This window comes from Hylobates moloch, unplaced genomic scaffold, assembly GCF_009828535.3.
Source record: "Hylobates moloch isolate HMO894 unplaced genomic scaffold, HMol_V3 SCAFFOLD_4, whole genome shotgun sequence".
NCBI lineage: Eukaryota > Metazoa > Chordata > Mammalia > Primates > Hylobatidae > Hylobates > Hylobates moloch.
In genome coordinates this window covers 162,263,226-162,288,807 of record NW_026652279.1, presented here as the reverse complement: position 1 = coordinate 162,288,807, position 25,582 = coordinate 162,263,226, and the positions used below count along the sequence as shown (strand labels likewise).

General features: G+C 37.4%; 1 protein-coding gene across 2 annotated transcripts in view; it reads right to left on the bottom strand.

Annotated features, from left to right (window-relative positions):
• Nucleotides 1-25,582, bottom strand: part of ITGBL1 (integrin subunit beta like 1) — a 295,436-nt gene that overhangs the window by 267,597 nt on the left and 2,257 nt on the right. For both annotated transcript variants that reach the window (XM_032151257.2, XM_058438045.1), the window contains exon 2: nt 106-455. In XM_032151257.2, the coding sequence (XP_032007148.1) occupies nt 106-203 (98 nt within the window). In that variant the 5' untranslated portion in view covers nt 204-455. The remainder of the gene's footprint in view (nt 1-105; nt 456-25,582) is intronic.

Here is a 25,582-nt window from a genome sequence, read left to right as displayed (position 1 = left end):
TCCAATTTAGTAACAGCTCTTGGCTTAGGGCAGCCATCCTGCAAGCTTGAGCCCTGCCACATAAGCAGGGCAGGTCTGTACTGAAGAATAACAAACCAAACTTACCTCAGAGATGGCGAGAAGCTTTGAGGAACAGCTGACAACCCAGCAAAGAGAAGGGAGGACGCCAGCAGCAAGAAGTTCCTGAAGCCTGGGGGACGCATGCTGAGCTCCTGGGCCGCTCCTGGGCTGCTCAGGGCGAGCTGCACTTCTGCAAGGTGGGGTTCACCGAGGGAGGCGGCAGGAGGGAGAGGTGCCACCAGCAGATGGCCGGGCAGACGGACCCACGGACACCCAGGCTTGCAGGTCCGGGGCTCCAGCCGGAGTTGCAATTGCGTTGATGAGCTGCCTGCGAGGATTTGGGCAGCGGCACTGCTCTGGGCGGGGTGCTGGTGCCAAACCCCTCCGTGGAGAGTCTAGGAAGGGAAGTAATTAGAAACAGTTGTACAAGCAGATGGTTTATTTTGACATTAAAAAAAAAAAAAGTGTCCTGTTCACAGATTTCAAGTACAGGCCCCAGAAATATTTGACAAGAGAATATTTGGACTGGCCGATATTAAAAGAGACCTTTAAAATAAGCCCTGAGTTGTGGAGAAGAAGGGTGAGGCCACTGACAGTCGTGTGAACACTTGGGTAGGGAATTACTTTCACCACACGCTTTTAAAGAAGATGCACTCTTTGGAGTTTGGGTTGGGGCGGGGGCAAGGAAACCTGGCAAATACAACTTTTTCTTGCATTTATTATCCTTTGATTTAAACTGGATATTTAATTTCTTTAGTCTTTAAAAAGTGTGTCATACTTCCAGCCGTTTAGGCCAGTAGCTTATCACGCCACATTTTTTTCTTGACTTGGACAGTTTAAACTGTAGTTGTCTCAAATTCACCCCATTCTCCCCATATATCAAATGTGAGAAAAGAAAATTAAATGTTTATTTATAGCACAAATTGCACTGAAAAACAATCGGTGTCATTTACTAAGCACCTACTATGTGCCAGTCATTTAGTATGTTTTCTCTAATTATGACAATAATCACCCATTTATTTGTGCATTAGCAAATGGGGATTTAGCATCTATCAGGTGCCAGGTTTTGTGCAAGATAGAATGAATATAACAGGGAACTAAGGAGACATGATCCCTGCTCTCCCAGAGTCCAATGAGCTAGAAAGACATTAATCAAAACAAAACCACATAAAAGAACGAAGGGTTGCAAGTGCAGTGAGAAGTTACTTCCAGATGAGATACAGGCACTTGATCTAATCAAAGATGGTAGCATCTGAACAAAAAAACTGAAAAAGGCATCGAATTAAATTGGGTAGAAATAAGAAGGAGATGGAAGAGAACAGGCAGACATTCTTACTCCCATTTTAAAGATAAAGAAACTGAGGCCAAAGAGGTCAACTGACTTGCTTAAATTCACACAGGAAGTTAGTCGTATTTCAGCTGAAATCCAAAGCGCATACACTATCCCCTACATTTATGGTCATCTGGGAAAAATGTGTAGAGGGTTATACGGAAGGGGAAAACATTTTTCATTCACCCTAAGAAGAGCACTGTAGATGCAATCCTTTCTCATGAAATAGAACCATCCAAGAATCATCTGTGGTCCCAGATCCTTAAAATCAGGGATGAGCCATAACAGGATGGGATTTCTCCCTGTCATTTATATAAGTAGGTATAAGGGTAAGACCACCACAATACTTGCCTGCTGGAGCAAGAAGACAATGAAAGTCCTCTAATCATAGTCCATTTCTTTTCTGTTTCTACCCCAATCTCCACCCTGTAATAGGGGAGGTTTTGCATGGGGCACATCTGTGTGTCCCCCCACCCCCCAACCCCTACTCACACGACTTAACCTTTTTCAAATAGCTGATTTCCTGACCACCCTTAGATACAGGTGTGTACACACTAGTGGAGTCTTTTATTGCAAGGACAGACTGGGGACAGGTATGCAGAGTTTTGGGAGGATGTCTGGACAGGTAATTCTGGGGTCTTGGCTACCCAAAGTGTGGCTTAGAAAAAAAGGACACAGGTTCTGAGTTGGCAGGTTCCTAAGTCACATGAACTACAGCCTGTGGGGGAAGGGCCTGTCTAAAAGAGACAGAATGGGAATTACTAAGTCAGTTGTTCTTAAAGCGTGCTCCATGGACCAGCAACATCAGCATCATTTGGGAATTTATGGAAATGCAAGTTCTCAGGCCCCAACCTCATCTCTAAGAAATCACAGAGTGCATTTGAATAATATCCCAAGATATCTATTTTTACATAATAATAGCTTGAGAAGCCTGCAAAGCACAGGGCTCAGGGCTGACGCCTGAGGGTGCCTGGATCTAAGAGTGGAATTTCCACCCACCTTTAGTACAAATTCTAGAGTTACATTTTATCCTGCCAACGTGTGATAGTACAAGGACATAGGAACAGGCTTTCCTGTCAACATCTAGAAACCTAGTGACTCAGAGAACATGATAATGATAGAAGGGAAGTATCTATTCCAAAGCCTGCCTAGGAATTTGCAATAAAAACATGGAAGCTTTAATAAATGAGTCATGTATTGTTTACTCCTTGCATATTTTCTGAGGGAAAATCTATTATGAAATAGGGACTTGATATTTGAACATTTTAATGGATTTAAGTGATTTTTTTAACCTGTAGTATTTTCATACAGTGTAGTATTCAATAAGCAATATTCTCTTTATATATTATTCAGCTTTGAAATGAAGTTAGTATGTACTAGGTGACTGAGAGAATGTAAAAGTTCATATCATTACATTACTGTGACTCAGAAATAATATTCCCAGTCAGTTGAAATAGTTATATTGTGGCTGACTTGGTGACTCAGTTGAAAGTCTTGGATCCACAGAAACTCTGTCAAAATGAAAGGGTAACTTTAAATTTATGCCTTTTAGCATTCTTTTTTTTTTTTAAACTGAAGTATTGAATGCCTTGGAAACACCTACTCCTTCCATTTTCCCAGTTTTCAGAACCTCAAGGACACATATGTGCCAAGAAAGGTCCTGAGTTTCTCACTTCTGCTGGCTGGGGACACAGCAGTGGGTTGGATGCATGATGAAGGGTGCCTGAAAGGACCTGGTGCATCTGGAACTGAATTCAAAAAGATTGAAAACACCCCAGTCCTTGAATGTAGTCCTTCAGTCCTCAGGTTACACAATCAGAGAATTTCAGCATTCAAGGTATTTTTTAAAGGTTGTCTAGTTCAAAACTAAATTTGTTGATAACATACCGTATATTTGCCAAGTAATTAGGTAGCCTTGGTAAAAAAAAAAAAAAAAAAAAAAAAATTAAGAAGACCACATCCTTTTCTGAGAATTGCTTTGAAGGTTTCACCCCTTGGTTCCAGGTCTACTCTAAGAAGACATTTAAAATAATATTCTAGCCACAAGCCTTGAATCAAATATTCAATGATGTAATAGTATATTCCCCAGTCTATATAACCCCCAAACAATTCTACACTTCTTAAAGATAAATATTTTCATTGCCTTCACCTCTTCCTTATGTATTATAACTTCAAGCTTTCAAAGCCCTGATTTTTTGAGCATTTTTGCTTTTCTGGAATGGTTGCCTTTTGGAAAGTATGATATATACAACTGAAACCAAGAAGCTGTGGCCTAATAGATGAGGAATAGATCAGTACTTTCAGTATTCTTGTTTCATATGCTGTATTTCTACCAATAAAACTGAAGGTCATATTCACTTTTTTGAATGCCACGTTGCCCCAGTTGTGTGCTTTTATAAGTGCATTTTTCCCAAACACAAATTGATGTTTATCTTCATTCTTTTTCATCTAAGCTGTGTTCTTTTATCCAGTCAGTAAAAATAACTATGGTTACTTGTTTTATATTTATTTCACCCTCTCAAAAGTAAATATGATGAGCACACATTCTGTACCTTTATTCAAATAATTAACAAGATATTTGAAAAAAAAATTAGGCTGAGGACCAAGTTTAGATACAATCTTTCTTTAAGACAATATTAGCCTCTTAGCACATAGTGAATAGGCCATCCAACCACTTACAAGTGTACTGAGTTGTCTGATATGAACCTATTTCTTCATTTTGCCCAGAAAAATATTATGAAAGATCCCATCGGTTGCTTTACTATTCTTAGTTTACCATTAAATAGGCTACCACTTTTTTCTGCCATCATCTAAAATAGTGCCCAATACATATTACATACTCGATATATATTTATGGCAAAAATAAATTAACTAAAAATGATGTACAACATGCATAATAAGTTTATGAGTCAACAAAGGATGCAGGTGATATAATGGATTCTGGATCAATTGTCAGATGACATTTTGGCCTTAGGTGTTCCCCTGAGATGACTGTGGATTCAGCTTCAATCTATATAACACCAGATCCTTTTCCTATATTCCCAATTTTTGTTAATCATATCATTTTAACTTATTCCCTGTAGACATAATTGTGAGAGTTACCTTTGGTTCCTGTCTACAATTCATCTGGATTTTCTGGTAAATCCCTGAATCACATTGAGCCCACCTCTTAGTAATCTAGCCTTCCACTTCAACGTATTTATTTCAGATCTTCATCTTATATCTTGTACACTATTGCCATAGCCACCCAACTGGTCTCTCTGCATTCAGTCTTATCTTTTTGTGTCTACATTTATCCTGCTCCCTAGGACATCTTTCTAGCATGCAAATCTCATCACGTCCATTCCCTATTGAAAATATTGTAGTAGCTCTCCATTGTTTATAGTATAAAGCCCAAATACTCTCTGAGTTCATATAAGTTACTTTGTGCTTGGACTCTGACTGTCTCCCTAGTGGATGTTATGGTTCCTCCCAGATCCCCTCTCTAGGGTCCATGCACCCACCCATCTCGCTGATGACAGTAGTAACTGCTGACGACTCACAGCTGCCCTTCTCAGACGTGCCCTGTGCATAAGAGGACAGGCTTCCCAGAGGCTGATCACTCAGATTCAAGACAGTTCCCTAATCTCTACCTCCAACAGTATTGACATCATTAAGCCTCTCACATATGGAAACTGTAGAACTGGACAGCTCCATCATTGTGCTTCTGTCAACAATGCAGAAAAGACTCAAAGATTCAAAAACTGAAAGCGACAAGATGTGTGAGGTGTGAGGTTAACAAGATTTGTATAAATACTCTTACAGGAGAAATTTGACTTCAGATCTTCACCTACGATCTTTCAGATAGGAAGTTACCTCTTTCCCAATTGAGACCCCAGGCTTTAGACTCAGGAATACTGGACACAGCAGAAGGCAGTATGAAAGAAAACAGGAATTAACTGAGACATCTGAACAGTGATAATCCACGCGGTTTCCTTACTTGGCCTATACCAGTCTTATTTCCCTCAGGGGCTATCGATTAAATTGTTAGTTTTTAGAAAACTGAATATATATATATATATATATATACACACACACACACACACACACACACACACACACACAATGGATATGAATGTGAATATTTGAGGCTTTCATAAAAAAATTATCTATGGTGGAGCTCACCCTCATAGGTCCTACTAAGATACTGTGAATTTACACTCTGACTTTCAAAACCACACTTTTAATAAAAAGATCGCTAAGGGTTACTAGGCACCAGAACTTGAAGGAGCCCCTCCAAAATAAAAGGCCCAAGTCAAAAAAAAAAAAACAACAAACAACTAAAAAGCAAAGCACAAATGAAAGAAACTCAGATGACATAGATGATGAAGGCAACAGGAAGCAACTTAAGTAAGAAAGTATAATCCCTCTCCTCAGAGAGCTAAGAAGATCTGGGCTTGCAAAAATGTGAAGCCATAAAAATAGGACAATCAAAAATGAATGAAGTGCCCTAAAAAGTGAATTATAAATTAGCTGGAAAGAAGTCACTAAAAGGGTTGAAAAATAAATGAGGAGAAGTTTCCTAAAAATGAAAGCCAAAACAGAGATACAAATAAAGACTAAAAAATTAAATGACTGATCTTTGAGATTTGACGTCTGATAGCAGTTCTGGAAAGGGAATAGGAAAAATAATAAAGGGGATAAAATTATTGAAGAAAAGTTCAAGAAAATTTCCCCAAACTGAAGACCATGAGTTTCCATATTGGATAGTCTCACTTAACAGGTAAAAAGATGAATGAAAATGATGGAAACCAAGGAACATCTTGGGGAAGTTTCAGAATAATAGGAAAGTAATATTTTAAAAAAACTTCCCAAAAGAGAATAAATGGTCACATACAGAGAACTAGGAACTAGAGTGGTATTGGATGCTTTAATAGTAACATTGGAAGCAATTTTTTTTTAATTCAGAGTGATGGTGATTTTCAGCCCATAATTCTATTTCCAACATACATGCTAATTAAAATACTTTCAGATATATTGGTTTTTAAAAATGTTTCATCCTGGCCCCTTTCCTGGGAAGCTGATAAATCTGATTCACTACTCTCAGGTCAAAAAATCAAGAAAGGGAAGACATGGGATCCAGGAATTCAGATAAAACTCAGAAGAAAAATGAAAATAAGAACAAATAATGAAGTTAAGGGGAATTTCAAAGGCAAGTTCTATGTTGCAGAACAACTAGTCTCGATTGCTATATAACAATGTGAGGCTGTAGAAGGCAGATCTTCAAGAGAACAGAAAATGGACCTACCAGATCTGACTGATAAATTTGACAAGTAGAAGCACTGGATTAAGAGGAAAACAAACCATATGTACATAGACAACCAAGCAAATAGAAAACTGGTAATATCACCAAATTAGGAAGCAGGGGTACAGAGGAAATGGAATGGTAATATGAGAGAGCTAAAGTCTTCTCTACCATAAATCAACTACAAGCAGCACAAACACATACTTAGAAACATGGAGGTAAATGCCACTGGGGAGAATGGCACTGTAGTTGATTCAGGGTAGAGAAGTTGAAGGTTCTTGCTTCAGGGTAGCCACACTGGAGGTAGGAGGATGGGACAGGGGATTCCTACATAAGTCTATTAGTAGTGCATCATTTGTCTTTTAAAACTGTTTTCAAGGATCATATTCCTTTAAAAAGAATGCAATTCATATGTATACCAAGGCCACAGAGTGATGAGGGACAATCCAGTTCTTAGGGCATGAATTTCTATTCAGTAAAGTCCACTCTGCACGGGCCAGGGCACTACCCCTACCTCTTCTCTGAGGGTGCTGGTTTCTTCTTCCTAGCACCCCCCAAGTCTCTTGTCTACATGCATCAATTAATAAACTCATTGTGCAAACATCCCCACTACAGAAAACATTCTCATGACGCTTCCATTTCAGGGGCTGAAACACAAGCATAAGATGGTAAATTTCCTCAAGATTTTAGTAGGAAATGACTGGAAATCTTGGTAAATCCAGTCTTTGTTGCTTTATTTCTAGTCATACACTTCTATTCATCATCGGAGATCACAGCTCTTTCTAGGCTAAACCCTTTCTTTAATTACGGCTTATCTGGATACAATCTCTCTTTTCTTTTACTTTAAAGTGATGCCAGGCTTTAAAGGCAAGTTGAATTTTGAGATATTAAGCATTATTATTATAACTTCTCCAATAGATTCTTTGAGAGAATATGACAGTTTGACCCCTTCAAGCTTCTCCACGGACTGGTCTGAGACTGCAGAAATGTAAATGTGAACAAACATGACAGCAGTTCTTACTGTCCATCAAAATGTGGGTGTGGATAAAGATCTCCCCAGGGCTAGATCTTAATCATACCAAGCCCTGTTGTTCACTTGTTTGCTTTTTTTTGGACACTGACTTAGCTGACCAACACAAACTGGTTTGGTCATTCAGATGGATTTTTGGTAACATCAGCAGTACCAGGTGGTTCCCAACAGAGGGAGAAAGGAGAGCTGTAAGTTTCTGCCCCACAAACTATTAGGCATTTGTCACAAGGAAAACGAGCCTCAGAGCTGAAATAGCCAAACATGTAGGCATTTATCAGCAAACACGCAAGAGTGGTCACACAGCCCGTCTGGAAAAGTAATATCCCTACTCCTCTGTCTTCTGATATACCAACCTGAGCTTTGTATAGAAGCTTCCCTCTGAATCCTCTGAAGCATATTCAGTGGCATTTTTACCACCCACAGGATTGGCAAATCTCTTGTGGTCAAGGTCTTTAGTGAATAGAACCAGAACCCATGGCCTCCAGACCTCATGTACCTCAAAGCTGGCGTAACTGATGGGCTGGCTGGTTTTAACACTTTATTTATGCAAGAGCATGACTCCAAGCCAACCCCTTATCTTAACATACATCCCACCAATTAAAAACTGATTCTAATATTCATCATTCTGATAAAGCACATCTAAAGTATGATAAAAATAAGGATTAATGTTTGCATACACATACCACACTACACATTATACACATGTTGAAGCAATTCAAAATAACCACGAATACAGATAGTACTGGTTAAAGCCGTTTCAAATGTGTGTATCTCTTTTTGTGAACTTGTTTCCGTTTTCCAGCTGCCCGCTCCCCTATCATATTACCCATATCAACTCAGACCAAGGTATGCCATGCTCTGACTGTTACTATCCTTGGAAAAGGCAGAATATTCTTGTCCAATTCAGTTCTAGGTACTTGTAATTTCTCTGCAAACTCAGCGTTTGTATCTTTACACAGTACCTCCCTTCCTTCATTCCTTCCTTCCATCTCCACTCACTCTCTTTCACTGATTCTTCCTCCCACTATTACATTGCTCCATAAATTTCTGTTGATCACTTACTTCCCAAATCCTACAAAGCCTTGTGTGATGTGGTTCTGTCAGCCTGTCTAACCTCATCTCTCATTACTGTTCCCCTTACTCACTACTCTCCAACCATTCAGAGTCTTTCTGTTTCTCACATGTTTCTAGAACATCCTAAGCTTGTTCTTTGCCTCAGTGCCCCCTTTGCAAGGATCCCTCTCCCCCAGGTTACGTGCTGAGTGGCTTCTCTTCGAATGCCGCCTTCTGAAAGAGGAGGCTGATCCCTGATTGTGCTGTCTAAAGCCACTCCCCTGTCCAGGCACCCTTTATCCCATTTTATTTTATTGATAGTACTTACAAGGATCTAATATTATTGTTTCCATTTGTTCATCTACTTGTGAATAATCTACTACTCCCCCATTTCAATGCAAGTTCCGTGACAGCAGGGACCATTTCTCTCTTGTTCTTTGCTGTAACTCCAGTATCTTGCACAGAGAAAAGCCTCAACAAGTATTTGCTGACAGAATGAATTATAAAATAAATAAGTAAATAAATGGCTTAAAAATTTTAATACATGTTGATTAAACTCAACCTTTTGAACTAAATGACAGTATTTCAAGCTTAATGGAAGGCAAAAATCAACATGCAGTAATGAGATGAATTTAGGCAACTAAAATATAAAAACAAAGAAAATTCTATCTATTATGAAAAAACATCAAGAAAGTCAATCTACAGTTAAATAATAAACAGCACCTACTGAACTCTCCATATATGTGTGGCACTAATTGTTACAATCACTTACAGTCAAGTTTGAAGTTTAAAAAAATCTCAATTTCACTCAAAACCTACTTGAATAATACTTTCACTCAAAGGCACCTTCCAGGTTTTCAAATAGTAAAAGGCACACCAAAGTTTTCAGGGAGGCTAAATATTCCCAGGCAGCAATAAAATAAGTTTGCATTTCCAAGAAAAAGAGCTTCTCAGCTGAGCCAGATCTGTGGAATTAGAAAAAAAAAAAAAAAGGTGTATAGTTAACATCTTTTCCAGATGTTAGCACAGAACCAGAGGGCTTTTTTTCCCTCCCACATAGCAAAAACACCTGGAAATATTAGGCGTCTCTGGGATGAGAAATAGTCTTTCACTGTTCCGAATATTTCGGCAGTTCTAGTTGATGCTAGAAGGAAATTTTAGGAAAAAAATCTAGGAGTCATTTTCACTGACTTTAGGGGAAAAGAAACTTATCACATAAATATTATTTTTATGCCAATGAATAGACTTTTAATTCTTAAAGTGGTATTTGGCTGTTAATAAGCAGGAGGATGTAACTAGGCACACACGTAACTAGGCACACAAGTGGCATGGAGACTTAACCGTTCAGAGATGAATTGTGCTGCTGGCTTTGTCATCGAATAGCTGACGACCTTGGCCAGGTTTCTTAACCTGCTAAATTCTGTTTCCACAATGGCATGCTTGAAGGGAATATCATTTTTCCCTAATGCTGAACTTCTATGATTATATTTTTATTATGTATTTGTCCACAGTGTCTTCTAGTAATAGAACAGATACATATACACACACATATGTTCACGTGTATACAGACACACACATATACACACAAACTTACACACATATACATGTGTATGTTTTATGTATTTATAATTTATATATAAATGTATATAAATATTTCATTTCCAACTCTAATATGTAAGTTTTATATGTGTTTTATATTATATATTTTAATATATAAAATATAAAATATATAAACATATAAAACAAAATATTTTATGTAATATTAAAATATATATTATATAATATATAATACACATTATATAAAATATATATTATATATATTTTTAAAATTTTTTATTTTAATAGGTTTTGGGGAACAGGTGGTGTTTGGTTACATAAGTTCTTTAGTGGTGATTTGTGAGATTTTGGTGCACCCATCACCCAAGCAGTATCCACAGAACCCCGTTTGTAGCCTTTTATCCCTCACCCCATTCCTACTCTTTCCCCCCAAGTTCCCAAAGTTTATTGTATCATTCTTATGCCTTTGCATCCTCATATCTTAGCCCCCAACTTATGAGTGAGAACATATGATATTTGGTTTTTCCTTCCTGGGTTACTTCACTTAGAATAATGCTCTCCCATCCAGGTTGCTGCAAATGCCATTAATTCATTCCTTTTTATGGTTAAGTAGTATTCCATTGTATATATATATTTTTATATACATATATATATATATATATATACACACACACACATATATATATATATATGCGCCATAGTTTCTTTATCCACTCATTGATTGATGGGCGTTTGGGCTGGTTCCATATTTTTGCAATTGTGAATTGTGCTGCTATAAGCATGTATGTGCAAGTATCTTTTTCTTATAATGACTTCTTTTCCTCAAGGTAGATACCTAGTAGTGGGATTGCTGGATCAAATGATAGTTCTACTTTTAGTTCTTTAAGGAATCTCCACACTGTTTTCCATATCGGTTGTACTAGTTTACATTCCCACCAGCAGTGTAAAAGTGTTCCTTGTTCACTGCATCCATGCCAACATCTATGATTTTTCGATTGTGGTCATTCTTGTGAAAGTAAGGTGGTATCGCATTGTGGTTTTGATTTGCATTTTCCTGATCATTAGTGATGTTGAGCATTTTTTCATATGTTGGTTGGCCATTTGCATATCTTCTTTTGAGAATTGTCTGTTTCTGTCCTTAACCCCGTTTTGATGGGATCGTTTGTTTCTTTCCTTGCTGATTTGTTTGAGAGCCTTGTAGATTCTGGATATTTGTCCTTTGTCAGATGTATAGATTGTGAAGATTTTTCTCCCACCCTGTGGGTTGTCTGTTTACTCTGCTGACTGTTCCTTTTACCATGCAAAAGCTCTTTAGTTTAATTAAGTACCACCTATTTATCTTTGTTTTTGTTCTTGGGGTTCTTGGTCATTAAATCTTTGCCTAAGCCAATGTCTAGAAGGGTTTTTCTGATGTTATCTTCTAGAATTTTTATAGTTTCAGGTCTTAAATTTAAGTCCTTGATCCATCTTGAGTTGATTTTTATATAAGGTGAGAGATGAGGATCCGGCTTCATTCTCCTCCACGTGACTTGCCAATTATCCCAGCACCATTTGTTGAATAGGGTATCCTTTCTTGCTTTGTTTTTGTTTGCTTTGTCAAAGATCAGTTTGCTGTAAGTATTTGGGTTTATTTCTATTCTGTTCCATTGGTCTGTGTGCCTATTTTTATACCAGTACCATGCTGTTTTGGTGACTATGGCCTTATAGTAGAGTTTGAAATCAGGTAATGTGATGCCTCTAGATTTGTTCGTTTTGCTTGGTCTTGCTTTGGTTATGTGGGCTCTTTCTTAGTTCCATACGAATTTTAGGATTTTTTTTGGTAGTTCTGTGAAGAACGATGGTAGCATTTTGATAGGAATTGCATTAATTTGTAGATTGCTTTTGGCAGTATGATCAATTTCACAATATTGATTCTACCCATCCATGAGCATGGGATGTGTTTCCATTTGTTTGTGTCATCTGTGATTTCTTTCAGCAGAGTTTTGTAGTTTTCCTTGTAGAGGTCATTGACCTTCTTGGTTAGGTATATTCCTAAGGTTTTTTTATTATTTTTATTTTACAGCTATTGTAAAAGGGGTTGAGTTCTTGATTTGATTCTCAGCTTGGTTGCTGTTGGTATGTAGCAGAGCGCCTGATTGTTTACATTAATTTTGTATCCTGAAACTTTGCTGAATTCATTTATAAGTTCTAGGAGCTTTTTGGAGGAGTCTTTACGGTTTTCTAGGTATACAATATTATCATCAGCAAACAGCGACAGTTTGACTTCCTCTTTACTGATTTGGATACAATTTATTTTTTTCTCTTGGCTGATGGCTCTGGCTAGGACTTTCAGTACTCTGTTGAAGAGAAGTGGTGAAAGTGGGCATCCATGTCTTGTTCCAGTTCTCAGAGGGAAGGCTTTCAACTTTTTCCCATTATTATGTTGGCTGTGGGTTTGTCATAGATGGCTTTTATTAAATTAAGTATGTCCCTTGTATGCCGATTGCTGAGAGTTTTAATCATAAAAAGATGCTGGATTTTGTCAAATGCTTTTTTTTTTTTTTGCATCTATTGAGATGATATGTGATATTCGTTTATAATTCTGTTTATGTGATATATCACATTTATTGACTTGCATATGTTAAATCATCCCTGCATCCCTGGTGTGAAATCGACTTGATCATTGCGGATTATCTTTTTGATATGCTATTGGATTCAGTTAGCTAGTATTTTGTTAATGTTTTTTGCATCTATGTTCATCAGGGATATTGGTCTATAGTTTTCTTTTTTTGTTATGTCCTTTCCTGGTTTTGGTATTAGTGTGATACTGGCTTCATAGAACGGTTTAGGGAGGATTCTCTCTTTCCTTATCTTGTGGAATAGTGTCAATAGGATTGGTGCTTTATTTATATATTATACACAATAGATTAATAAACATATATATATATCCTGCATACATATCGAGTTGGAAATGATGAAAACAAGTATGAGTCTTCTGCTAATAGGCATTCATATAGAGCTATTTTATATAGCATAAGTTTCCAGAAGTTAAAAATATATTTCATTCATGTGTATTTTGATCTGAACTCTGTGCCAAGACCTTTCCTACTACACAGCCTGGTCCACTAGAGCTACACTCGGGAACCACAGGCGACAAACTAAATACAGGTTCCATAGGTGAAGAGAGATGCTCATGAGGTTGTGTCTAGCGCCAGGGTCAAGAGACTCTGTCCTGAGCTGTGTAAGACACTAAAACATGTTATGGGAATAATAATCACAGAATAAAAGCCCATATGAGAGCCCAAGCATTTTCCCATAACAATATTCAATTTATAAAACTGACATTATATGGATTTTGATGTAATTTCTTTGACCAAATTGCCGTAAACATTGCCTTATTGTGATGAAAATTGTCCACAAAACTTTTTCATTTTCATAAACAGAAAATGAAATTTAGTCATAGAAATTTTTATTTGATATAATAATCTAGATCAATTACTAACAGTAAGATATGAATTAAATTTCTTTAAGGAAAAAAGGAGGGGTAAATAAGACCAGTAACCAAAAAAAAAAAAAAAAAGAGTAGCTTGAGTGAGAAAAGTAGTGAATGATAAAGCCAGCAGCTTGTTACCTCCTCTGTGGGTAGCCCAGTCGATTACCACTTCTATCACCTTCTGCCTTCCTCTTGACCAGGCAACACAATAAATTACACTTGCCTTTCAAGCTCTGGTTGAAATGGTCAAGCAACTTTTTCCTTTAGTTACTTTAGCCCCTAAATCAGTCAGTTTGGCATTGTAGAGTCAAATGAAGCTTCACATTAAATAGTTCTTGAAAACCTAAATATTCTTAGAAGTGTCCTGGTGTACTGAAAGGCTATTTAATACAATGGAAAGAAAATGCAGTTCATTGCTTTTTAATTGTCATGTTTTAAATTAACTGTCTTGCTAGGTCTATTTAAAATTGATTGGATATAAAAGCAGAAAAAAAGAGCATATACTTATTTCTGTTAATGAGAAACCTATACTATGGAACAAGAAGATATTAATTGGATGGTTTATCTTCTATATTTTTATTTTTATTGTGTTTGTTATTCTAAAGAATTATTTATAATGGCTTACCTAAGTTCTTTAAGATTGGTAACAACTAATAAAAAAAATCAAGTCCATTCACTTTCATTGAGAACTTATGATGTATCAATTACTTTCCATGCCATAGTTTATCAAATATAACCATCCAGAGAGATTTTTCATCATTTTATGTACCACTGTAAAAGAAAAAAAAATGTCGCCAACTAAACTATGACACGTGTTCTTATCAGTTAGATTTTAATTTTATATTTATTGAAAGAGATATTTTAGGCTTATTTAGAAGTATATTTTTTGTCATATCTCCCTATTACAGTTCTACATTGCTTAACAACAGGTTCTTCCCTGAGAAGTGCATCACTAGGCAATTTCATCACTGTGTGAGCACCACAGAGTGTACATACACACCCTGATAGCCTACCACGCACCTGGGCTGTATGGTATAGCCTATTTCCTCCAGGCTGCAAATCTGTATGGGACATTACTGTACTGAATGCTGGAGACAACTGTAACACAACAGTAAGTATCTGTATATCTAAACATATGTAAACATAGAAAAGAAACAGTAAAAATATGGTTTTATAACCTTAATTGGATCCCTATCATATATGTGGTTCCTTGTTTACCAAAACATCATTATATTGGCATATTATTACATAGAAATAAAAATAAAGACACAGGTGAAATAAATTGATTGAGATATTCCTAAAACTCCTTTGGAGAGTCTAACTATTCACTTTTCAACTTGGAATCATATGACTGTGTTTTTCATACAATATATCACCCTCTGATTATATATTGTCCTTAAGTGCTGGTGATGCGGTTTTACTTAACACAACCTATGAAATAAGCCAAATCCCTTTGGTGCTGAGCTCTTTGTATATTTCTATAGCTGGCCAATTTTTTATTCCAACTTCTAGTTTTCTGAACTAGTTGAGTCACCATGGCCCACTCGTGCTCAACACAACTCACTTGCTCTGCTACTGTCTTGGAATTTTCTTGCAAGTTCCTGACACCAGTTTTGCAGATTTCAAAGTCAGAGCTTTGGATGTTGGTGCATCATCATGACTTACCCACAGAGATCGCAAAATGCCATTCATTGCTATTGATCCAATTTCAAATTTGTCAAAAATTTGAACAAAATAATTGCCTCTTGGAATAAACAAGATGTGATATTTTATCTCGTTTAACTCATACAACAACTTCATGAGATGGAAACACGATGCTCGCAAAAGTCAGGCATACAAACCAAGATAATCATGCTAGTAGATTATAGAGAAAGCATTGGGCTTACAGTCAATTGCTTCTTTTGGAACAGAATTAGCCTTAGTTCAAAGAATAAAGATGGTAAAATTTATTCTGCACCCATCTGTTTTCCACTTCAGTTACTTCTTTCTCCTTCCCTGCCACCTGTTCTCAGGTAACTCGGTTTTCTTTGATTCAGCTGGAACACTGGATCATCCCCATACCCTTCCCATAGCAACAAGTACGTGCCTAGACTCATTCAGTTATTCTTTCAAAAAAAAAATTCAGTGTACATCTATTAAGTACTATCAAGACTGACACCAGGTTTGCAAGACGATGAGAAATACACACAAGCAGGACAGACCCGAGGAATATTTCTCACAATCTGTAATATTTCTTATGATTACCAAGGTGGTTTCTATTCCATTACGAATAGTCTATGATATTGTCTCACAAGCATTCATAATTTCTAACATTTTGCACTTAGCCATAAGAACAAAAATAAAGCTATATAGTGTAGAATTCCCTTCAGAAAAGTACTTGTTAACCAGCTGGGAGGAGTAGGGTAGGCTGAAAGCCACCAGCTGTTCACCCCTTCAAAAACAGGTTTGAGCCAAGGTCACAAAACTCTCAGGATGGTCTCTCTCTGGCTGTACAAAGCAGTGATCTGAGGGTCCAGCCATTTGAGCCAAACGTAGTATAATCTTAGGGCAATCACGGATCAGGGCCTCCCACAGGGCTGGCACAGAGGCAATGTCAGGTCAGCACCGAAGTCTGATGGCGCCCCCTGCCCAATCTTGCTTCTTCCTTTTCCCAGCAAACCCTGTGTACTAATTCCACCTCAATACTTGTTTCTTGATCTTCAAAAATCTTGCTTTTGCATCTACTTGAAATGCCCTTACTTCTCCATGTACTTAAATCTTTCACATTTTTAAAGACCTATTTAGTTCAATGTCTGATCAGTGTCATTCAGCCCATATGGATAATCTTCACAATCTCAATTTATGTTGAACTTATAATGACAACTAGTTAGTTAATTTTTGCACTGCACTGTAACTGCTTTATATGTGTTGGCTGTATTTTCTCAGTTCTTGAAGGCACCTGCCATGGGTAGCAGACATGGCTGCTGCCTTGTCCAGGCTCCCCGAGATTCACAACTTCTGTTGGTGTAGGTGGGATGCGCCAGCTCCTGTAGAACTTCAGGTCACTGCCCTCAGATTATCGAGCCACTTTGTCAACAAATGCAGAGTCAGAAGTGCCTAAATGTTTATTTTTATTCCACCCTCCTTATTTACCCTCCTAAAGCTATTAACTAATGACTGTTGGGTGAAAAACTGCAAATCTGCCTTAGGTTTAAACAACTCTGAAGTTATAATTTAGAATCCCCGAACATAATCATGCTAAGTTCCAGTCCCTGTGGGTCTTGTGCCTAAGACTGAACAGTTCCCTTTTCTACCTCCTGTCCTCCTTCTACTTCGATGTCAGTCTCCCCATCTCCCCTGGGAGCACTTGTTTTAAAATTGCACACAAATATTCATCTCAGAGCCTGCTTATGGGAAATTTAAACAATGATGAAATATCAAATAAGAAAACCATTATTTGAGTCCAAAAATTTAGTTACGAAGATTTATTACACCAATTGTTTGATGTGATAAAAACATAAAAATCAAATCATGTCTGTAATTTTTAATTTGTTATACAGCATCATGAAAATTTATAGCTAAAACATTTTTATAAAACAGTTTTCACTGAAGATTTTTATTTAAGAAAGGCAACAATATTTTCAGTATGATTTAGTTATCATCCTGCCTGGAAGTAGATGATGAAGCCAACAGCCTCTTAGGGTTTTTCCAGTCCAACAATGTGAGAATGTTTTGAAGGCTAATGAGGACATACTTATTCAACATCATCCTCTATTTTATTTTCACACTAAAATAGGAAGCTTTGGTTCCCTGGTGGTTTCATAATTAGACATTATCATGGCTGTGTTTTGAGATTGATTTCTGGTCAGGGAATGGAAAATTTTTAGTTCCTAATATAAAAATATTTGACTGTCTCCCTAAAAATATCCATTGCATCAAAGGGACCATTATTCATACAAAGCACTTAAAACTTGAACAATTGAATTTGTGAATTAATTGGTAGTTAATTCATTAAGCAAATACCGATTTAGCTCCTTACTGGGTTAAAAAAAAAAAAGTACAAGACACAGAAAAATAGACTATGTGAAGCCTTATAAGGCCCTCTTTTTCAGAGCCTCAAAATCTAAATAAGATATATTCTTATTACTATAAAAGACAGTATTGAACCAAGATAAGGCCAAATTAATCCTTTGGAAAATATTAATGTAGAATAATGTATCCAGCCAATGAATATATTTCCCATATCTTTTACTCTTTAATAGTCTTATGTTTTGGTAGAGTCCAGCTGTAAACATCTCAAAACCAATTGTGTAGGTTATCACTGAGGTTAATGAGGTTCAATGGTTTTGGTGATAAACTACTATGCATATTTCTTAGAGAAATATTTTATTTACTTGATGTGGTTCTAAATGGCTCATTTATTCCCTTGATGATATGTCTTTTCATTTTTCATCTTTTCTCTGAGGATAGGTGTCTTTCATGAGCAGAAGGGCTGATGAGTTCTAAAAGCTCTGTGCTAGCACACAAGATACAATGACTTGGCCGGGCGTGGTGGCTCACGCTTGTAATCCCAGCACTTTGGGAGGCCGAGGCGGGCGGATCACAAGGTCAGGAGATCGAGACCACGGTGAAATCCTGTCTCTACTAAAAATACAAAAAATTAGCCGGGCGTGGTGGCGGACGCCTGTAGTCCCAGCTACTCGGAGAGGCTGAGGCAGGAGAATGGCATGAACCCGGGAGGCGGAGCTTGCAGTGAGCCGAGATTGCGCCACTGCACTCCAGCCTGGGCAACAGAGCCAGACTCCGTCTCAAAAAAAAAAAAAAAAAAAAAAAAAAAAAAAGATACAATGACTTGAGAAAGTCACATGAATCTGACTTAATCTTCTTACAGGAAACACAGCCACAGGAGACACTGCCACAATGGCACTGGACTTGAAGATTTTTGTATTACTCTCCAGGCCAAACCACAATCCTGACAAAAGCAGACTGCATCATCATCACATTCACTCACATAACTGAGCGAGGCTAGGACAAAAATGTACGTATCTCTCTTTAAATTCATGATCAATTATTTCCAGTGGATTCTCTTTTAATATTTTAAGTTCTAGGATACATGTGCAGGACGTGCAGGTTTGTTACCTAGGTAAACGTGTGCCATGGTGGTTTGCTGCACCTATTAACCCATCACCTAGGTATTAAGTCCCATGTGCATTAGCTATTTATCTTGATGCTCTCCTTCATGGGTTTTTTGTTGTTTTTTTTTTTTTTTTGTGAGACGGAGTCTCGCTCTGTCACCCAGGCTGGAGTGCAGTGGCGCAATCTCGGCTCACTGCAAGCTCCGCCTCCCGGGTTCACACCATTCTCCTGCCTCAGCCTCTCTGAGTAGCTGGGACTACAGGCGCCCGCCACCACGCCCAGCTAATTTTTTGTATTTTTAGTACAGACGGGGTTTCACCATGGTCTCGATCTCCTGACCTCGTGATCCGCCCGCCTCGGCCTCCCAAAGTGCTGGGATTACAAGCGTGAGCCACCGCGCCCAGCCCATGGGTTCTTAATATATCTAGCAATCACCCGCAGTCCAACCCAGCTTCTCCTCCATTCTTCTAGTTGACTAATTCATAACTTTCTTTTCCCCAAACCTCCAACACATCTTTTTTCAATCCTTACCTTCACTTAATGAGTTTCTTCCTATTTCACTGACATAAAATAAAATCAATTAGAAGAAATTTTCCTAAGCTTGTGCCAGCTAACTACCCACTCCCTGCCTTTAGGACCTTGCACTCTGCCTTCTTTTCTGCTAGTGTGAATGAGTGGATGAATCACCTGCCTTCTAGTGCAGGCCAGCCCTCCTTTGTCCACTGGATCCTATCCCACTCCTCTCCACAAGGGCAATGCTTTATTTACCAGTCTTTGCATTATCATGTTTTGCCTGTCCACCAGTTCAGCATAAAATGTACTGTTATGTCTACCATCTGTAAAAAAAAGAAAAAAAATTCTTTGATGTACTTCCTTCTTCAATTATCACATCATTTCTTTCTTTCCATTTATAGCAAGACTCCTTTAAGGAGTTGTTTATGCAGTGTCTCCATTCACATCTCCTTGGCCTTGAAACTATTGTATGCCCTATGCTTGACCATGCACCACTCTCTTTCATGTTTCTATATAGAAAAGAGATTTCCTAGGTGATTTTATCCAGTTTCTTGGATTTAAACAGCATCTCTATGCTGAAGACTACCAGATTTATAACTCACATACACTCCTATATGACTATTTCTATAAATGATATATTCATATATATGTATGTACACACATGTATATACATACATATATCTGCCTTTTGTGATATGTCTATATTACAAATGCTACTCAGAGTCTTCTCTTGGAGATCTAACAGGCATCCAAAGTTTTACATGTCAAAACCAAGCTCTTGTTTTTCCCCTACCCCACATCTAAACCTGCTGCTCCTACAGCCCTTCCCATCTAAATAAATCATAACTTCATTTTTCTAGAGGCTCAGGCCTAAAACCTCAGGGTGATCTTTGACTCCTCACAGTCCACATTCTCTCTCATTGCCCACACTCTATCCTTCAGTGATTCCTGTCAGATCCTTTGGAAACGATTTTGCATCAGCGCACATCTCACCATCCCCACCACTCCCACTCCAACTCAACATCTGCTCTTGCCCGAATAGCGGGAGACAGCTAATCATGTCTCCCTGCTTCTGCCCTTATTCCCCTTAGACAACTTAGCCAGAATGATTCTTAAGGCATTATTAGACCACTGTGCTGTTTTGCTGAAAATCGTTTCATTTCTTGGGGAAATATAAAAAAAACAAAGTTTTTTGAATGACCTACAGCCATTCCATGACCTGCACCTCACCTGCTTACCTCTGCGCCCCATCTCCTGCTCCTCTCTCCCTTGCTCATCTTATTCCACTCACATGGAGCCCTTTACTCTTCCTTGAGATTGCTGGATGCACTTTAACTTCAAGTCCTTTGCACTCTGTGTTCTCTCCACCCAGAATGTTCTTTCTCCAAATATCTGTAGAGTCCCTCTCTTTAAAAGCATATATGGTCATTTATTTCATTTCAAAGAATATAAGACATACAAATAAGACAAAAATGTCTTTCTGGTTAGTACATTAGACAAGGCTATTTATTTTATTTAAGTTAACGTGCACTTCTAAATATCATTTGTATCCATTGGATCACGGGGTGCATCCAACTGCTGGTAATTGAAAACCTAGTAAAAGATGGTATAAAACTATTTCACAACACAATAGGTCTCCCAGCAGGGAAATTTCAGGTTAATTTTAGCAGCTCACTGTTGACCTCATGGGGCCCAGATTCTTCCTCTGTGTTTGCCCCTCATCCTCAGGCTGTTGGCTTTGGTCTCAGACTTGTCCCTTCATGGTTACCAGATGGCTGTATCCAGTCTAAACCTCACCAACTCATAAAACTCACTCAGAATATCCTCAGGGAAGTAAAGCGTGTCTCTGACTTAACTTTCCTTTTTAAGAATGAAAAAGATCTTTCTCAGAAGGTCTGATCCCTCTACCTCACAAGCCTTGTTGAACAAAATTATGTCATATGCCTATGCCTAACACAACTACTGAAGGCGGAAACAGCATTAACATGGCTGTTCATTTGAGTTGGTGATTGGCCCTTGCCCTGAGCACATGGCCAAAGGGAGAGGGAACTAACTGGTCAGACAACCACCAATGTCTACTAACGTGTTTTTAGAGGGAATTTTGGATAACAGTCTTATTCAAAACTCTTAAGAATGACTTCTGCATGAAACATATGAAACCCATATAAGAGAAAATACATCAATATACTGCAAACTATCAAATTAGACTTCAATGGAAAGGGCTATGCCATTATTCTAGACAATAACAAAGATGTCAGTTACAAAGTAATTCAAATGCTTAATAAAATGCCACTCAAAATCTTGAGTCTTATCAAAAATTCCCTCTAAATACACACTAGTAGACACTGCAGACACTCTAAAGCCTATAGATTTGTCAGTATCAGGTTATTTTTCTCCTATAGGCAATTTGACTTCTCCAAATTTATATTCAACAGCAATAAAGAAATAGATGTTGAATTCTACTATTTTCTAGTCCTGTTCTAGGGATACAGAAAGGAACAAAATAGGTCTCATGTATGCGCTAAAGGAGCTAACATAAGTTGAAAACTTTTTTGACCTAGTGCTGTTTACTTCTGACAATTTTTATATATAACAGGACTGAAATCTCTCAGGAAATTTCTTCTGTGGAAATGATTCACCATAACTCACTCTGTGGTACTCATTGGTTGAAGTTATAATGGATATGAAGGTGGTTAATATGGTTTCTGCCAATCATTCCACATCCCCAGGTTCATGCAAACCTCAGGCCAGCCTATGGTCTGGGAAATAGTTTTTCATTAGAGGTAGACCAATGTTAAAACCATTCAAGAGAAAAGAAAGTGTATCTTCTTTTATGCCTCACATGAACCTTGGCAAAGTAATAGCAACATACATGAATCCAGAAGGAACTAAATACTTTCAGATTTCTTAAGAGTTCAGAAATGTAGCCAAATACAAGATAAACGTACAAAACTAGATATTTTATCTATGTAAAGCAATAACAAATTTGGATATATAATAGGGAAAATCACAGAACCAATGGTTATCCAAATATTTAAAACTCTTAAGAATGACTTCTGCATGAAATGTATGGAGCCTTTATAAGAGAAAATACATAAATTTAATGTGAACTATCAAATTAGAACTCAATGAAAAGAGCTATGCCATATTCCTAGACAATAACAAAGATGTCAGTTACTCACAGGGTAACTCAAATGCTTAATGAAATGTCACTAAAAATCTTAATATGTTACTTTTGTGGATGGCATAAAATGGTTTTCCGAAATTAACTTGCAGAAATAATTACAACATGACTAACACATAATAGAAAAGAACTATAATAACGGCAGTTGGCAAATAAGACTTTTTCTTTTAACTAAGTGCATTTTATGGGGAAGATACTGAAAAGGAATAAATTTTGTGCAAGAGTTAACATTTACAGCATACCACAGAAAAGATAAATCAAAATTAAACCTTATATTCTAAATATAGTAAATGTTAATGGTTATGATGAAATATTTGGACAGCTATTTTTTTCAAAATAAAATGACCTAAGTCTTCAGTTGATACCAAACTCTAAATTCTAAATGGAACAAAGCTAGATATAGATTTATAAAAATAGATATATTGATACATATTGATAGCATAAAAACAAAGGGAAAAACCACAAAGGAAAAAGCTAACAGAGTTTACTGAACTTTTGATACATCACAAAAAGTAAAACCTATACTAAATGGGAGAAATATTTATAAAATTTATGAAAAAAATTATTAACAATTCCTAAATTAAGATTTTGAAAACAGTTTTTCACTAAAAGTCTACAAATATTAGAAGCACTGAAGAGTAAAAGTATATTCTTCTATGTATTATAATAGGCTTGGCAAAATAATAGCAACATATATGTCTTCATATACATAATTTGCATATATGTATGTGTACACATTTACACATATATATAGCAATATATAGCTTATCAAATTTTACAAATTGATAATAAAATGTTAGTTTTCCAACAAAATCAGCAAATTGTAGAAAAAGGTCATAAAAACAAGAAATACATAAAAATGTGGTTCAAAAGTTCAAACTCACCAGGTAAGCAAAAAAAGGTAAAATAACAAAACAATGAGATATGATTTTTCATCATTTCAACTGGAAAGACGATAGACTATAACACTGAAGAGGATGGGTGAGGCAGGCTTACGGTGCACCGCTAGTAGACATGCAAACTAACATTCTGGAAAGCCATCCACACATGAGCTCACTATATTGGATTGTGCAAGTCATGCTCTGCACAGACACCTGGCTGAGGGAATGCATGGGGCTGAAATCCAGGCCTTGCTGTATTTTCTCCAAGCCATAATCCCTGAATGTGTTGAGTCACCCCATAATAGAGGGTGCCATTTTCTTCACAGAAAGGCTGGACTACTAGTGGCTCCATCTAAATATGCACAGAGCATACCTTTTGCTACAAGTGACTTATAGGGAATACCTCTAAATTACCCTGGTAGATAGGCAGAGACTTATGTACAAGAGATGCTTATTTCTGCAGTAGCTTTTGCTTGGACACCAAAATCCACTTTTCCATAAACATTGTTCATTGAAGACTTAATTCCAGGTGGCCTATCAAGATATCCAGTTAAATCATGGGTTTCTATTGACCATCTCACTAAAAGACTTGCTAAGCTATGGCTATATTCATGTCATAATCATATATATACTCAACAAAAATGTCAACATCAGTATTCATAATAACACATATTCAAAAAGTAACTATTGCACACAGCATATACAAGATCTCTTTTGAGGGAGAATATAGCAGTGAACTAAACTGACAGAAATCCCTACTCTCAAAGAGCATATGTTTTAAATTTTAAAAAGTAAAACTATGGGAGTAGAGAACAGATCCTCTGAAATATGCTTTGTACTGTTTATGCTTTCTTCTTCCAGTGCGAGGTACACTCTCTTCTACAACTGACTTGCATGATTGGTTGCTCTCCTGTTTAAACTATTGACAGATGCCCTTATTTGCCAGACTCAAAGTTTAGCAAATTATTTATTTTTAGCTGTAATTCTAATTTGCTATTCCAACATTTCCATAATAATTCAATTGTGCTACATCAGTCCTGCATTTCTAAAACACTAGTCTATGTCCTTAAAAGACAGGATCCAAGACTGCAGTTGTTCCATTATTCATTCAATACATATTTTTAAATGCCTAGTATGTGCTAAACACTGGTTTATGTGTTAAGGATAGAGCAAATTTGTGAAACAAACAAAACCCCTGCCCTGATGAACCTTCTATTTCGGTGGTGTAGACAACGAGCAAGATAAGTAAAATATAGATAATGCTGGGTATCTAAAAGAACTAAGGAGTAAAGATTGTTTTAAATGAAAAAATAAGAAATATGGATTGGGGTGATGGCATTTTAGATGGGGTAGACAGTGAAGGTTTGACTGGGAAGTTAATATACAGGAAGTGAAGGACTTAAGTGAACTAATGCAGAAACAAGAAACCAAAACAGAAAACTGCATGTTCACACTTACAAGTGGGAGCTAAACATTGGATACACATGGACATAAAGATGGGAACAACAGACACTGGGGAATACAAGATGGAGGAGGGAGGGAGGGGGATAAGGGTTGGAAAAAACTACTTATAGAGGCTGGGCACAGTGGCTCACATCTGTAATCCCTGCACTTTGGGAGGCTGAGGTGGGTGGAACATCTGAGGTCAGGAGTTCAAGACCAGCCTGGCCAACATAGCGAAATCCTATCTCTACTAAAGATACAAAAATTAGCCAGGCGTGGTGGCTCACGCCTGTAGTTCCAGCTACTTGGGAGGCTGAGGCACGAGAATTGCTTGAATCCGGGAGGTGGAGGATGCAGTGAGCTGAGATCGTGCCACTGCACTCCAGCCTGGGTAAGAGAGTGAGACTCAGTCTAAAAACAAAACAAAACTACTTATAGAGTACTATACTCACTACCTTGGTGGCAGATACATTTGTATTCCAAACCTCAGCATCATGCAATACACCTTTGTAACAAACCCTCACATGTTCCCTCACGATTCTGAAATAAAAATTGAAAAACAGCCCAAACAAGTGAAGGATCAAGTGAGCTCAAAAGATTTCTGAGGGAAGAGTACTTCATAGGAAAGGCTAGGTGCAAAGGCCCTAAGGTAGAAGCATG